The 13618-nt window shown below is 37.2% G+C and overlaps 2 protein-coding genes across 2 annotated transcripts; one reads left to right on the top strand and one right to left on the bottom strand.

Annotated features, from left to right (window-relative positions):
• Positions 1-5442: 5442 nt before the first annotated feature.
• Positions 5443-6543, bottom strand: LOC124214353 (uncharacterized). The gene has a single exon (XM_046616619.1). The coding sequence runs from the start codon at positions 6541-6543 to the stop codon at positions 5443-5445; it is 1101 nt and encodes a 366-aa protein (XP_046472575.1).
• Positions 6544-6568: 25 nt separating this feature from the next.
• Positions 6569-8299, top strand: LOC124214355 (uncharacterized). Its single transcript, XM_046616620.1, has one exon. The coding sequence runs from the start codon at positions 6569-6571 to the stop codon at positions 8297-8299; it is 1731 nt and encodes a 576-aa protein (XP_046472576.1).
• Positions 8300-13618: the final 5319 nt, after the last annotated feature.

Raw genomic sequence — 13618 nt, forward strand, 5'->3', positions numbered from 1 at the left:
TTTGATAGTAAAACTGAATAAAAATAATAAACATTTTTATTTCAATAGTTTTATTTTCAATCAAAAATTAAAATCCGAGGTTTTTAAAAATTTCGTTCAATCAGTCTTCTAAGCACAAAAGCAAAGTTTTTCATGCCATATATTTTTTTTCCGTCTTATTACGACCTAAACTACCGAAATTTAATGCTTTGCAATCAAAGTCAAATTTCATGTTGACCCGTGTAATCGACGCCCTGCTGTATTGTGAAACCTTCCTGGAGGCATAAATGTGATTTGCGATACAAAAATTCTGCTAGGACATTACCCCCATATGATTCTCTATAGAGGTTGTTTCAGTTTCCATTATAGGTTTGGAATATATGGTTCCCACAACAAAATTGCGTAGATATGAGTTTAATTTTCTATACAAGATCACGTATACCTGGGTACCCTCAATTCTGCGGCTCCAAAGTTTAGTTAGTCAAAGATTACGTTTGCAGTGAAACAAAACGGAGCAGCTACACAAAGCCGGTTGAGCTCGGCTTACTCAAAACACCGCGAGTACACTGCGGGCTCTTCCAATACTGCCAACCTAATCTTACACCAACTGAACTTAGAAGACTCAGAATCAAGAGCACCCAGGTTTACAAGTATATCATCGTTCGCGGTAATTTTTATCTAACTTCGAACCTAGTTTCCTACAGAGGTATGAAAATTAACAATGAGGTAAGTAATCTGTTTCTATTTTTTGTTTCATTGATTTGTAGCTGCAACTCTAGATTTAAACATGCAATCATCAAAAGTATTACATATTGTAGCTAAATCTATCATAAGTCTTTTGTCTTTCAAGTGTTAACCACAGGTTTTTTATATCAGGATGCGAGTGCATCGCAAATCCTAAACTTGAGGAATTTGTAGTACGGAAAAGTGAACCTGAATTTATGAATACTATTTTGTTTTTTAAGGATGTCATAGTCTCAATAGAATACTGGCTTATCTCAAAAAAGTTGATTTTTGGGAATTTGCCAAGAACGATTTCGCAGCTGAGATCTTATTTTGACTTTTGGGGTAATATTATTAGGATGTGAAGGATAATTCAATTACAATAAAGGTTTCCGACAAGTTTGATAACCACTTATTGAATCTTTGTAGTTTTTTTAATTCAAAAATTGTTATTTAATTTTTTTTTTTTAACTTCGAATATTTTGCTTTTGACATAAGTCAGTATATTTTTAGAAGGAAAGAAATATCATTTTGCTATAGATGACCTATTAAATTTACAGTCCATATTGTTTTAAGTTATGAATCGACTTTTTGGACTCTTTTAGTATTTAGTCTGTATATAAGTGATTAAATAAAACACTTTTGACAGATGAGCCGTTTTAGTCAAAGAAACGCACCATGGATATAAAAATAAATCAACCTTATCGAAACAAAAATAAACTTCTAAAATTAAACATTTTCAAAACTAAAAGCACGCGCTAAAAAATAAACAACAATTTCTGTGACAAATACTTAGAGATCAATTCTATTAGATGTAAGTTCCGAAGCTTATTTATTAATAACAAACATACGACGGAACCTGCTTAGGAAATTAGTCTCAATCATATGTATATTTGGTTAAATAATTTGTAGAGTAGTTTTGAGCGAAGCGTGTAGTTCACAATTGATGAGTAAAGCTGTACGTAAGGTTGTTGAGTGTTGGAAAGACAGACTTGTTCGTGTCGAACGTTGAAATCGTAATGCTTGAGGTAAAGAGGATTGGACGTAACGTGTGCAAAATGGTGGGGAATAAAAGTAGCAGAGTCGGCAAAAAGCGAGTGGCGTGAGCCAGAATAGAAATAGGAGGATAGGAATGAAATAAGGATGCTGCAAGGGTCGTGGGAGAGTGGCAAGATGATGGAGACGTGTGGCAATATACCGGACGTAACACGTACGAGAGAAAAAATTCCGTTTTGGGAACTAAAAACATGTTCGAATTTTTTTTTCTGAAAATACGCAAAATCCTGGGTGCGGATATCAAGAAAATGCCCGGAGCCGTTGAACTCATCACTGAGAAATAAATCTCAAAATTCGAAATTTTTCGAAAATTCAGTACTAACTGCCGGAACAAGTGAAATTAAAATATCTGTCAAAATCGACCAGCGCCAACTTCACCCGAGTCCAGGTAGCGGTATACGATATGTTATTGACGATTCTGCACGATGACTTGCGTTGGACTGACTTTCTTTCTTTGCAGCTAGGCGAGCAGCAAGATTAGTAGTTTGAAAATATCTGCATTCAGACAAGCATGATGGAAACGTCCGCATTTAAAATTACCAATGATAATTAACACAAAAGTAGAATAACAGAAGGGTAAACAAGCATCTTGTTATCACCGGTTGCCGGTGGCAATTGTTGTAGCGCATAGGTTAGCGAACGCTTGCGCGTGACCGATCCGGCCGATCAAGATTCCGCTATTACCGTTTGCCGACGACCAGATAATGTAGGGCAAAAATTGCAATTCTTTACTATTTTTGAGCTTCGGAGGGCCTCAGGTCCTTATGAGCGCACAGTTTGAACGAGTCTATCGATGATTCTGAAATTTCTGAAATGATAAACGTGTTTCACGCTTCACATACGGATACTTTCTTCCCATCCAATATCCTATGTAAAAATATACGAAACATGTTTTCTTGGCTATCGAGGTAGCTTAAGGGCGTTGCCTATGCCTCGACGAGCGCGCGCGAACAGAGACTCACGATTTTCCTTCTCATTTCCTCATTGTTGAAGATAATTAGGTTCTTAGGGGGTCATTTTGAAGATAAAGAATAGATCTGTGTCGCCTTTTTTGCCGAATTTTCGATTTCGCTCTCAGATTTGCGAAAAACGTACTTGAAAGTACGTTATCTTTGAAGTGAGACACAGCGGACAGTGAATTTTTTTTCGAAATTCGGCAAAGAAGGCGACACAGATCCATTCTTTATCTTCAAAATGACTCCCTAAGAACCTAATTATCTTCAAAAATGAAGAAATGAGAAGGAAAATCACGAAGCATAAAACAGCAAATTTTTCGCGCCAAAGGCGGGCGGCTGCTAGCGCCACGATCGCGTTGGCCGGCGACCATGCGAATTACGGGCGATGAGAGTAGACTGAAACCCCCCCACTACAATTCCCCTCGTTCGAATCCTCGTCGCTCGGCACGTGGATAGTGTTCCGCGCTTTTATTTTTGCTTGTGTTTTTCTACCGTGTTTTTTATTATTTCGAGTCAGTATTCACTCCGGCGATGGCTAAGAAGAGAAGGAATCTGTCTGTGAAGAAGAAGAAAGTACCCGGCATAAAGATTTTGGCTAAATTGCGGGAAAAAATGAGGTAAATTGAATTATTTATATGATTGATGTCGCACCCTCTCTGACTTCGAGATTCAATCACATGAGTACGAACAATCGCAGGGCTTTGATCTAAGAAAGTACTTTCAAGAGCCGATATTGCTGTTCATAATAGCAGTACAAATTCATTTTCAAGTTTTTTTATACGTACGAAAACATAAACTAGAATGCGTTGTGACGTGTGGTACTAGCCCGGTTTGCATTAGTCGCTAAAATGTGTCATCAATTTGTTACGTGTTCAGGTTAAATGATCGAAATCACTATTCGGCTATTTGCATTAGTGTTTACACTTTGTCGATCATAAGGAATATTCTGATCACTTATTGTGACTACCCAAGTATCCAAGGTAAAATTACAATAAATAGAAAGTTTTTGTCTCTTGAGCACCCGATGTAAGAATGTATGAAGATGAATGTTTACTAGACTGGGCCAAAATATTGACTATTTTTTTTTTTTTTTCGAAAAATATATTGAGGATATCATTCAGTATGGCAAAAAAAAAATTTCATGAAATTTTAAGCCCTTAATATTAACTTTAATTGGAAATAACTTTTGAAAAATTAAATTGAGGCAAAAATATTAAAAGATCTTTTTTGTAGAACAATCAATTTCCTTTAAGAATCTGTCATGATCTTTTTTATACATTCATTGATTCGTTAGTCACGAAATTCCAAATTAAAAAAGTCAAATCGAGAAATTATATCAATTTATTAAGCTTAATTACTCGGAAACGGCTTGTCTGACAAAAATCTATAATCAGACCTTTTTTGTAGGGAATTTAATTTTATAGAGGGATAAGTGAACATAAATTTTTTCATGGATATGAAGGTCACAACTCGAAACACTTTTTATCGTGTTAACGTTTCGGCCCTGGTGGGGGCCCTCTTCAGAACAATTTTATTTAAATATCTGTCACGAACAAAATAAAAAAATAATATACAAATAGGTTTGACAAAATAAGACATATTGATGTAAATAATATGCAAAGGTGTTGAAGCAAGTATAAAAGAGAGATTACCTCATATGCGATAACACTTCCAATTACATAAATGCGTGTTGGTAATTGAAGAATAAATAGAACAAAAAGGCAAAAAAGACAAAAACCGAAACACACTGCGTTCGCGACACGTAACTCCCACGAATTCATAATTATAGTTGGTTTGTTAAAAGAAATAAAATACACAGCCGTTATGGTTGAGTCAGAGCACATAAGCACAGTGGAACGTCTAGTGTGTAGTGGGAAGAGGTCGATCTCGATAGTTGTCAGAGCAACGCAGAGTCAACGGGTTAAACGGAAAACAAAATTTTTTTGTGTTAAGAAGGTAAAATCGAGAGCAAGCTCAGTCGGTAATGGACAAATTACAATGGTCGTATCACAGAGGTGTAAATATTGCTTAGATGTTCTATGTCTTGTTTACGGTTGACAGAATCAGGATGTGCTACGATATTGCACATTTATAACAAAAGCCTATTATAATACAAAGGTTCAACATCAATAATGCTAGCTTGAGAATAGTTAAAAGAGTGGTCGAAATCGATGGCATGTCTCGTCAATGCAGTATAATTATCCTCGTGTTCATGGATATTGCGTATATGTTCGGTTATCCTTGTGTGTAGTTGTCTACTAGTTTGGCATATGTAAGCCTTGTTGCAATGATTGCAAGGTATTTTGTAAACTACACCCGAGCGATTGCCCAGGGGTAAGGGGTCTTTACCCGAATCAAACAACGAGGATATATCATGTGCACATTTGCCCACAAATTGAATTTTGTATTTGGAGAATGTTCTATTAAGTGACTCAAACAAACCCGCAACATAAGGGATGGAAATATAGTTTTTTTGAATGGTCTGTGTAGTAGTTGTATCGAAATTGTTGTTAGTGCTGGTAGATGACAAGATGGAATCATATTTAAACTTTATATGTTTGTTAAGCAGGCAAGGTGGATAGTCGTTCTTAAATAGTACCTGCTGAATCAAGGACAAATTTTTATTGTGAAATTCCATGCTTGAGAGTCGGATCGCTCTGTCAACTAAGCAATTGATCGTTCCAATTTTGTATGATTTGGGATGGTGAGAATGGTAATTTAAATACCTTTATGACCAAGTAGCCTTGTGGAACCAATCAGTTTTAATGAGCTGATTGTCATTGATAATCAGGACATCTAAAAAGCTGATTTGGTGATTAGACTCTAATTCAGATGTAAATTGTAGTCTCGGATGGAAACTATTGAAAACTGAAAGCATTTCTGCGACTTTATGCGAAGGGACATCTGTAATTATGTCGTCTACGTATCTGAAAAAGAATGAAGGCTTGAAGTCTAGTTTATTAAGACAGTGTTGTTCAAGGTCATCCAAAACCAAATCAGACAAAATTGGAGAGAGCGGTGAGCCCATAGGTAAACCATACGTTTGGGCATATATGTTGTGGTTAAATTTAAATATGGCAGCCTTAAAACATATTTGCAATGCTTTTAAGAGTTCGTTACGTGGGACCGGAATTTTGTCCACCAGCTGATGCCAGCGCTGTTTGACAGCGTTGATTGCCAGATCTTGTGGTACATTAGTGAATAAGGATATAACATCCAGTGAAACTAAAATATAATCAGCTGGAAGACGAAGGTCCCTAATAGCATTCACCAACGCAAAACTATCTCTTATCCGTGACAAGGGAGGTATGATGTTATTACCTATCCATTTACTAAGGAAACGAGCCAGATTAATCGTCGGACTATCAGTGAAGGACACAATGATTCGTACCGGTGTATCGGGTTTATGGATTTTCGGTAGTCCGTAAGCTCTAGGTGGTAGGCAATCCGTTTTAGCAATTTGACGTCTCAGTTGATTAGAGATGAATTTGCTATTGACCCAATCAGTTGTTAGTTTTTTTACTTCTTGTTGCAAAGTAGAAGTGAGATCGTATCTAACAACTTTATAAGAATTATTGTTAGATAGTTGTTGCAACATTTTGGCCTCGTACATTAGTTTGTTCATCACAACAGTCTTGTTTCCCTTATCCGCCTTCAAGAAAAGCAAGTCCTGATTGTTGTTTTGGAAGATCTTAGTTTCTTTGATTTTTTTGTGAAGGACATTCTTATCGGCGTTAAGGGGAGCAAAGTGTTTTGAGTTGTGACCTTCATATCCAAGAATAACTTCAATCAACAAATCTCCAAGGTCAAGATAAATCTTCTTCATCATATTAACGGAATAAAACGTGGGAACCATGGGGTTTTTTCATGACATCTCTCTTGCATACGGAAAGACTTTGGCGGGGAAGCTGCGACGTTGGGCCACCATATCCGAGTCCTTGTTGAAGCTAAAAAACCACCGCATCTTTCTTCTGAACTGCAAGAAAAGATCGATTCTACCAACTCATTTAAAATTCCCAAAGCTTATTTCGAACGGTATTAATTTTAAAACGTCTAAGTCGCGTTCTGTTTACACACACAATGTATACAAATTTCAAAGGTCGGTACTCAATCTTGAGATCAGTGACGCTCACGCGACCATTGTTGAATACCAAAATATTTTGTTGTCGCTGGAGAATGACATCTTAATTGAATTACCGGTTGAAGTGTCAAAAAAATTCTTCGACACGCAACACTTGAAATTAGAACCGGCCTTCAACGCTTACAAGACGGCTAATATCAACAAGTTGGCTAGTCTGATCAATAACAAAAAACGACTCAATTTTAATCCAATTGACACGACCTCTGAAAATTGGTTAGTAAACCTCAGCAGCACCGAGATTCCGGTCAATGTTATCGACGTACTAAAAATGGGACCTAAATATGGCATTCCTTTTAAGAATAACCGCATTCCAACCAACAAACTCATATCGGATTTCGAATCAAAGATCTCCTGCATTCCTTCTAATTCTCGTAATACGGCTAGGCAAGATTTCACCAATACAATAAAAAAGTTCATTAACACTCCTGCTCCCCTTAACGCCGATAAGAATGTCCTTCACAAAAAAATCAAAGAAACTAAGATCTTCCAAAACAACAATCAGGACTTGCTTTTCTTGAAGGCGGATAAGGGAAACAAGACTGTTGTGATGAACAAACTAATGTACGAGGCCAAAATGTTGCAACAACTATCTAACAATAATTCTTATAAAGTTGTTAGATACGATCTCACTTCTACTTTGCAACAAGAAGTAAAAAAACTAACAACTGATTGGGTCAATAGCAAATTCATCTCTAATCAACTGAGACGTCAAATTGCTAAAACGGATTGCCTACCACCTAGAGCTTACGGACTACCGGAAATCCATAAACCCGATACACCGGTACGAATCATTGTGTCCTTCACTGATAGTCCGACGATTAATCTGGCTCGTTTCCTTAGTAAATGGATAGGTAATAACATCATACCTCCCTTGTCACGGATAAGAGATAGTTTTGCGTTGGTGAATGCTATTAGGGACCTTCGTCTTCCAGCTGATTATATTTTAGTTTCACTGGATGTTATATCCTTATTCACTAATGTACCACAAGATCTGGCAATCAACGCTGTCAAACAGCGCTGGCATCAGCTGGTGGACAAAATTCCGGTCCCACGTAACGAACTCTTAAAAGCATTGCAAATATGTTTTAAGGCTGCCATATTTAAATTTAACCACAACATATATGCCCAAACGTATGGTTTACCTATGGGCTCACCGCTCTCTCCAATTTTGTCTGATTTGGTTTTGGATGACCTTGAACAACACTGTCTTAATAAACTAGACTTCAAGCCTTCATTCTTTTTCAGATACGTAGACGACATAATTACAGATGTCCCTTCGCATAAAGTCGCAGAAATGCTTTCAGTTTTCAATAGTTTCCATCCGAGACTACAATTTACATCTGAATTAGAGTCTAATCACCAAATCAGCTTTTTAGATGTCCTGATTATCAATGACAATCAGCTCATTAAAACTGATTGGTTCCACAAGGCTACTTGGTCATAAAGGTATTTAAATTACCATTCTCACCATCCCAAATCATACAAAATTGGAACGATCAATTGCTTAGTTGACAGAGCGATCCGACTCTCAAGCATGGAATTTCACAATAAAAATTTGTCCTTGATTCAGCAGGTACTATTTAAGAACGACTATCCACCTTGCCTGCTTAACAAACATATAAAGTTTAAATATGATTCCATCTTGTCATCTACCAGCACTAACAACAATTTCGATACAACTACTACACAGACCATTCAAAAAAACTATATTTCCATCCCTTATGTTGCGGGTTTGTTTGAGTCACTTAATAGAACATTCTCCAAATACAAAATTCAATTTGTGGGCAAATGTGCACATGATATATCCTCGTTGTTTGATTCGGGTAAAGACCCCTTACCCCTGGGCAATCGCTCGGGTGTAGTTTACAAAATACCTTGCAATCATTGCAACAAGGCTTACATATGCCAAACTAGTAGACAACTACACACAAGGATAACCGAACATATACGCAATATCCATGAACACGAGGATAATTATACTGCATTGACGAGACATGCCATCGATTTCGACCACTCTTTTAACTATTCTCAAGCTAGCATTATTGATGTTGAACCTTTGTATTATAATAGGCTTTTGTTATAAATGTGCAATATCGTAGCACATCCTGATTCTGTCAACCGTAAACAAGACATAGAACATCTAAGCAATATTTACACCTCTGTGATACGACCATTGTAATTTGTCCATTACCGACTGAGCTTGCTCTCGATTTTACCTTCTTAACACAAAAAAATTTTGTTTTCCGTTTAACCCGTTGACTCTGCGTTGCTCTGACAACTATCGAGATCGACCTCTTCCCACTACACACTAGACGTTCCACTGTGCTTATGTGCTCTGACTCAACCATAACGGCTGTGTATTTTATTTCTTTTAACAAACCAACTATAATTATGAATTCGTGGGAGTTACGTGTCGCGAACGCAGTGTGTTTCGGTTTTTGTCTTTTTTGCCTTTTTGTTCTATTTATTCTTCAATTACCAACACGCATTTATGTAATTGGAAGTGTTATCGCATATGAGGTAATCTCTCTTTTATACTTGCTTCAACACCTTTGCATATTATTTACATCAATATGTCTTATTTTGTCAAACCTATTTGTATATTATTTTTTTATTTTGTTCGTGACAGATATTTAAATAAAATTGTTCTGAAGAGGGCCCCCACCAGGGCCGAAACGTTAACACGATAAAAAGTGTTTTGAGTTGTGACCTTCATATCCAAGAATAACTTTAATCAACAAATCTCCAAGGTCAAGATAAATCTTCTTCATAAATTTTTTCACTTCAATATTTCGACAGTTCTGACGTAAAACATCAAATTATTACTAAAAATCAAAAATAGCGATGATAGACCTCTTAAAGTTACTATTCAGGGCTTAAAATTTCATGAAATTTTTTTTTTGCCATACTGAATGATATTCTCAATATGTTTTTCCAAAAAAAAAAATCGTCAATTTTTTTGGCCCAGTCTAATGTTTACATGTTGGAATCTTACGCTTCCGATGGGAAGCACACGCAAGACGGTCAAAGCGGTTAAGGTAGTAGTCCGGTGTGACGACCGAAATTTAGACGTTTTTTCATGATTTTTTTTTAAAAAGTAAATAAAATGCTATCGTTTTAAAGTTCTTACATGTTTTTATTGGTGTTTTGAAGTATATAAAAAAATTTTTTTAAAGTTAATTTTACAATAATTTGTTTAAAATTTTTGACGTCAATATGGAGTCCTCAAAGAAAAGATGAGTTGGTTCGGGGAAACACACAGCCTTCCAAAGTCATCTGAAATAAAAAATTCAAAGAGATTATTATTCTGTAGACTTCATTTTAGGTCCCGAACCTTAAATATACATAAAAATAAAAAAACAAAAACAAAATGGCGGACTTGTAAAAAAAGTTCTCAAAATCTAATTTTTTTTCTTCATAAATTGTTCAAATAAAATAGTTTATAATTAAAAAATTAAATGTTTTAAGGCTTCGGCATCTAGATATGTGTGTCTAGAATAACGGGTTAAATTTTCAGCTAAATCGGTTAAATAGTTTTGAGTCAGTGATCCCCCGAACTTTCGAAAACATGGTTTTGAGAAAAACGCTTTTAAAGTTTTGACAACAGATTTTTTTCAATAAAATTATACTGACATTAATCAGCTATGCCTGGTGCATAGAGCAGTCCTTCCGTTTCCTCAAAGTTGTCAGTTTCACAATATCAGCAACAGATTTGACAGCGACGCTTATTTGCTGTATCACTTGATAATAAAGAGACTTATGAAAAATATTTAAATCCATCATCGAGCAAAAAAGATTAATTCCAGCGTGACCGACGCTTTCATACACACTACGGCGCGCTCTCTTATTTTAGCTATAACTTTAAGAATAATTAAAATTTATGTCTGAAATTTTTATAGCATATTTTTAAGATGTTTTTCTTCCGAAAAATGTAAAAAAAAAAAATCGATTTTTTGAACCCGTCACACCGGGCTACTACCTTAAATAAATGATATGCGGATGTGCAGTATCACTAGTTACGAGAAAATTCATTGTTGGGAGATATGAATTTGAAAAACTGGTGATTTCGAAAAATTAACGACAGAGCCAGGAATCGAACCTGGTATCTAGAGATGTAAAATTACAATGTATCTGGCAGAATTTTCCATACAAAGTAAATACGGCGCGTACGTATCAGGCCACTAAAATACGCGCGTTTTGTTTTTGGAAATAAACTTGACGTACTTCTGGGGTAATCATACATGCATACATTACCTACAAAACAGCCACCCCACAAAACTGTCATCAAATCAGATACTACTGCCAAGTATAATTTATTTAGACACCAATGATGATTTTGATATACTATAACTAATGATGACAAAAAAAAAAAATTGAAATCAAAATTGAAATTGAAAAGAAAAAAAAAATTGCAGTGCGTGGTACTTGGCGGGCCCATTTCGATATTGCCATTACAACATTGATATGGCTCGACTTGTATTTTCTTGTGCTTGTTTTAAAAAGACCCGACAAGTGCCACTAAATGAAAAAAAAAATGACAAGACGATAAGATTTACTATATATATATTATATAACAGTGATACTGTGAAAGTATTCCTGATCTGCTATTCCCTAATTATCGTTGCGCGGCAAATTTGGGCATTCTTCGATCCACCGTCTCCTGGGACCTGGTCATTTTGGTTACTGATTATATTTGTGGTCATTATAATTTATTGCTAAAATTTTTTTCTCGCGTCCATTCATTTCCAAATTTTTTTACGTGTAGAATTGCTGCGAGCCAACAAAACGACGGAGAAATGGTTCGCGAAGTAATGACTTTAGCGGAAGAGGTAACAGAAGATGTTGCTCCATTTAATGAGGCCGTACTTGCCGACGAATTTCAGGATACCGATTTGTTTTGCTCGGAGACAATGCCTGAATCTCCAATACAGTACGCGAGAATCGACGACGAGACGACTAAGTACAACACCGCGGAGGATTTCGTGAGTATCCAGCCTGCGACCGAAAGTAATGTTGTCGAAGACATGAATTCAAATTTGCTTGTAGTCGGTAATGCCAAGGCCGAACCAAGTCCCCCATTGGAGTTGACTGGGAGAAGAATAGTAGACATTAGGCATTTTTTAGATAGCATTACAAAAATTGGTCGTCACTCCCCTTTTGATTGTACTTTTGCAGACATGTGTCCAATATCCGAAAGCCGGACAGGATTCATTACCACCATCACCTTCAAATGTAGTATGTGTAATTTAGTCAAATCAATAACGTCAGAGAATTCTAGTTCAGGTTCCTCAAGCGTCAATGCAGCTATAGTATCCGGTGTAGTGTCCACAGGTGGTGGTTTTTCTCAACTCGCAGAGATTAGTGCATCGGTAGATATGCCATGTATGGCTAAAGAGACTTGGAAGAAATTTCATAGGATAGTTAGCGATACGTATCACGACATTTCACCGGAGCAAATGCTAGAGGCAGGTAGGGAAGAAGCTACGTTGGCCCGTGAGGCGGGTGACGTTGACGAGGACGGGTACCCTTGCATAGCGGTTGTCGCCGATGGGTCTTGGGCAAAAAGATCGTATAGGACAAAATATGACTCTCTATCAGGTGTAGCAGTAATAGTGGGATTCAAAACCAGAAAAGTTTTATTCATTGGGGTAAGAAATAAATATTGTTCAACGTGTGATAGGAAGCGGGGTGATACCGAGGCATCTGTAGGCGAACATAAATGTGTGAAAAATTAGACGGGTTCTAGTACCGCGATGGAGTCAGACATTATCGTCGAGGGTTTTAAGTGTAGCGTAGAAATGCACGGTATTAAATACGATAAATTAATTGGGGATGGGGATAGTAGTGTTCACCGAAAACTTATCGATGCGCTTCCGTATGGACCGGAAGCACTTGTCAAAAAAATTGAATGCCGCAACCATGTTCTCCGCGTCTATGGAACTCGACTTCGGGATCTCTGTACCAACCGTAAGGTTGGTACTGTGATCCTACGTAATAATTTGCGCAAAAACTTGAGGCGACTACGATATGCCGTAACTTCCGCAATTCGCTACAGGAAAGGGCAAGTTGATCAGCCACTTTACGTTCGAGTCGAGAATTTGCGCAAAGATATCAAAAACAGTCCGAACCATGTTTTCGGGGAACATGGATCATGTGCGGAGAGAGGTTACTTCTGTGACGGTAACCCCAAACCAGGGGAAGTTAACCTGGTCGAGGATACGAAATTGACTGGTGTCTTCCAAGAGATTCAATCGGCAATGTATCGACTCATTGAGCATGCATCGAGCCTCATATGGGACGTGGATAACAACGTAGCTGAGTTATACAACTCACACGTTGCCAAGGCTATAGGTGGCAAAAGAGTCAACTTTGCCCTGCGCGATTCATATGGAGCTCGGTGCGATTCTGCCGTAATGAGAATGAATGCCGGTGGACAATTTCATGTATTAGTGCAGGAAAAATTGACAGGAAGGGTGGGTAAATTCACGAAAAAATATTGCGAAAATAAGACGGGGTCAATAAAAATTAGAAAAAAGGGTTTTGAGGGTAGCAAAAAAACTTTCGTGACCCAGATCGCTGACGCCGACTATGGCCCAGATGCTGCTTGTCCACGGCAATTAGACATGTCGGTGGATGAATTGGCGTCTGCTCAAAGGACATTCGTGTAGAGCTTGTATTCGGAGGACCTATTGGAAATCGAGCGACAAACAATGGGGCAGAGTTCGTGAATCGCATGGTGCGAACAGAGAAGAAAGCGTTTGAC

Source organism: Neodiprion pinetum, chromosome 3 (genome assembly GCF_021155775.2).
Source record: "Neodiprion pinetum isolate iyNeoPine1 chromosome 3, iyNeoPine1.2, whole genome shotgun sequence".
NCBI lineage: Eukaryota > Metazoa > Arthropoda > Insecta > Hymenoptera > Diprionidae > Neodiprion > Neodiprion pinetum.

Bases quoted from the DNA above. Each gene is read 5' to 3' on its own strand.
- LOC124214353 (XM_046616619.1), bottom strand. From the start codon at position 6,543: ATGATGAAGAAGATTTATCTTGACCTTGGAGATTTGTTGATTGAAGTT.
- LOC124214355 (XM_046616620.1), top strand. From the start codon at position 6,569: ATGGGGTTTTTTCATGACATCTCTCTTGCATACGGAAAGACTTTGGCG.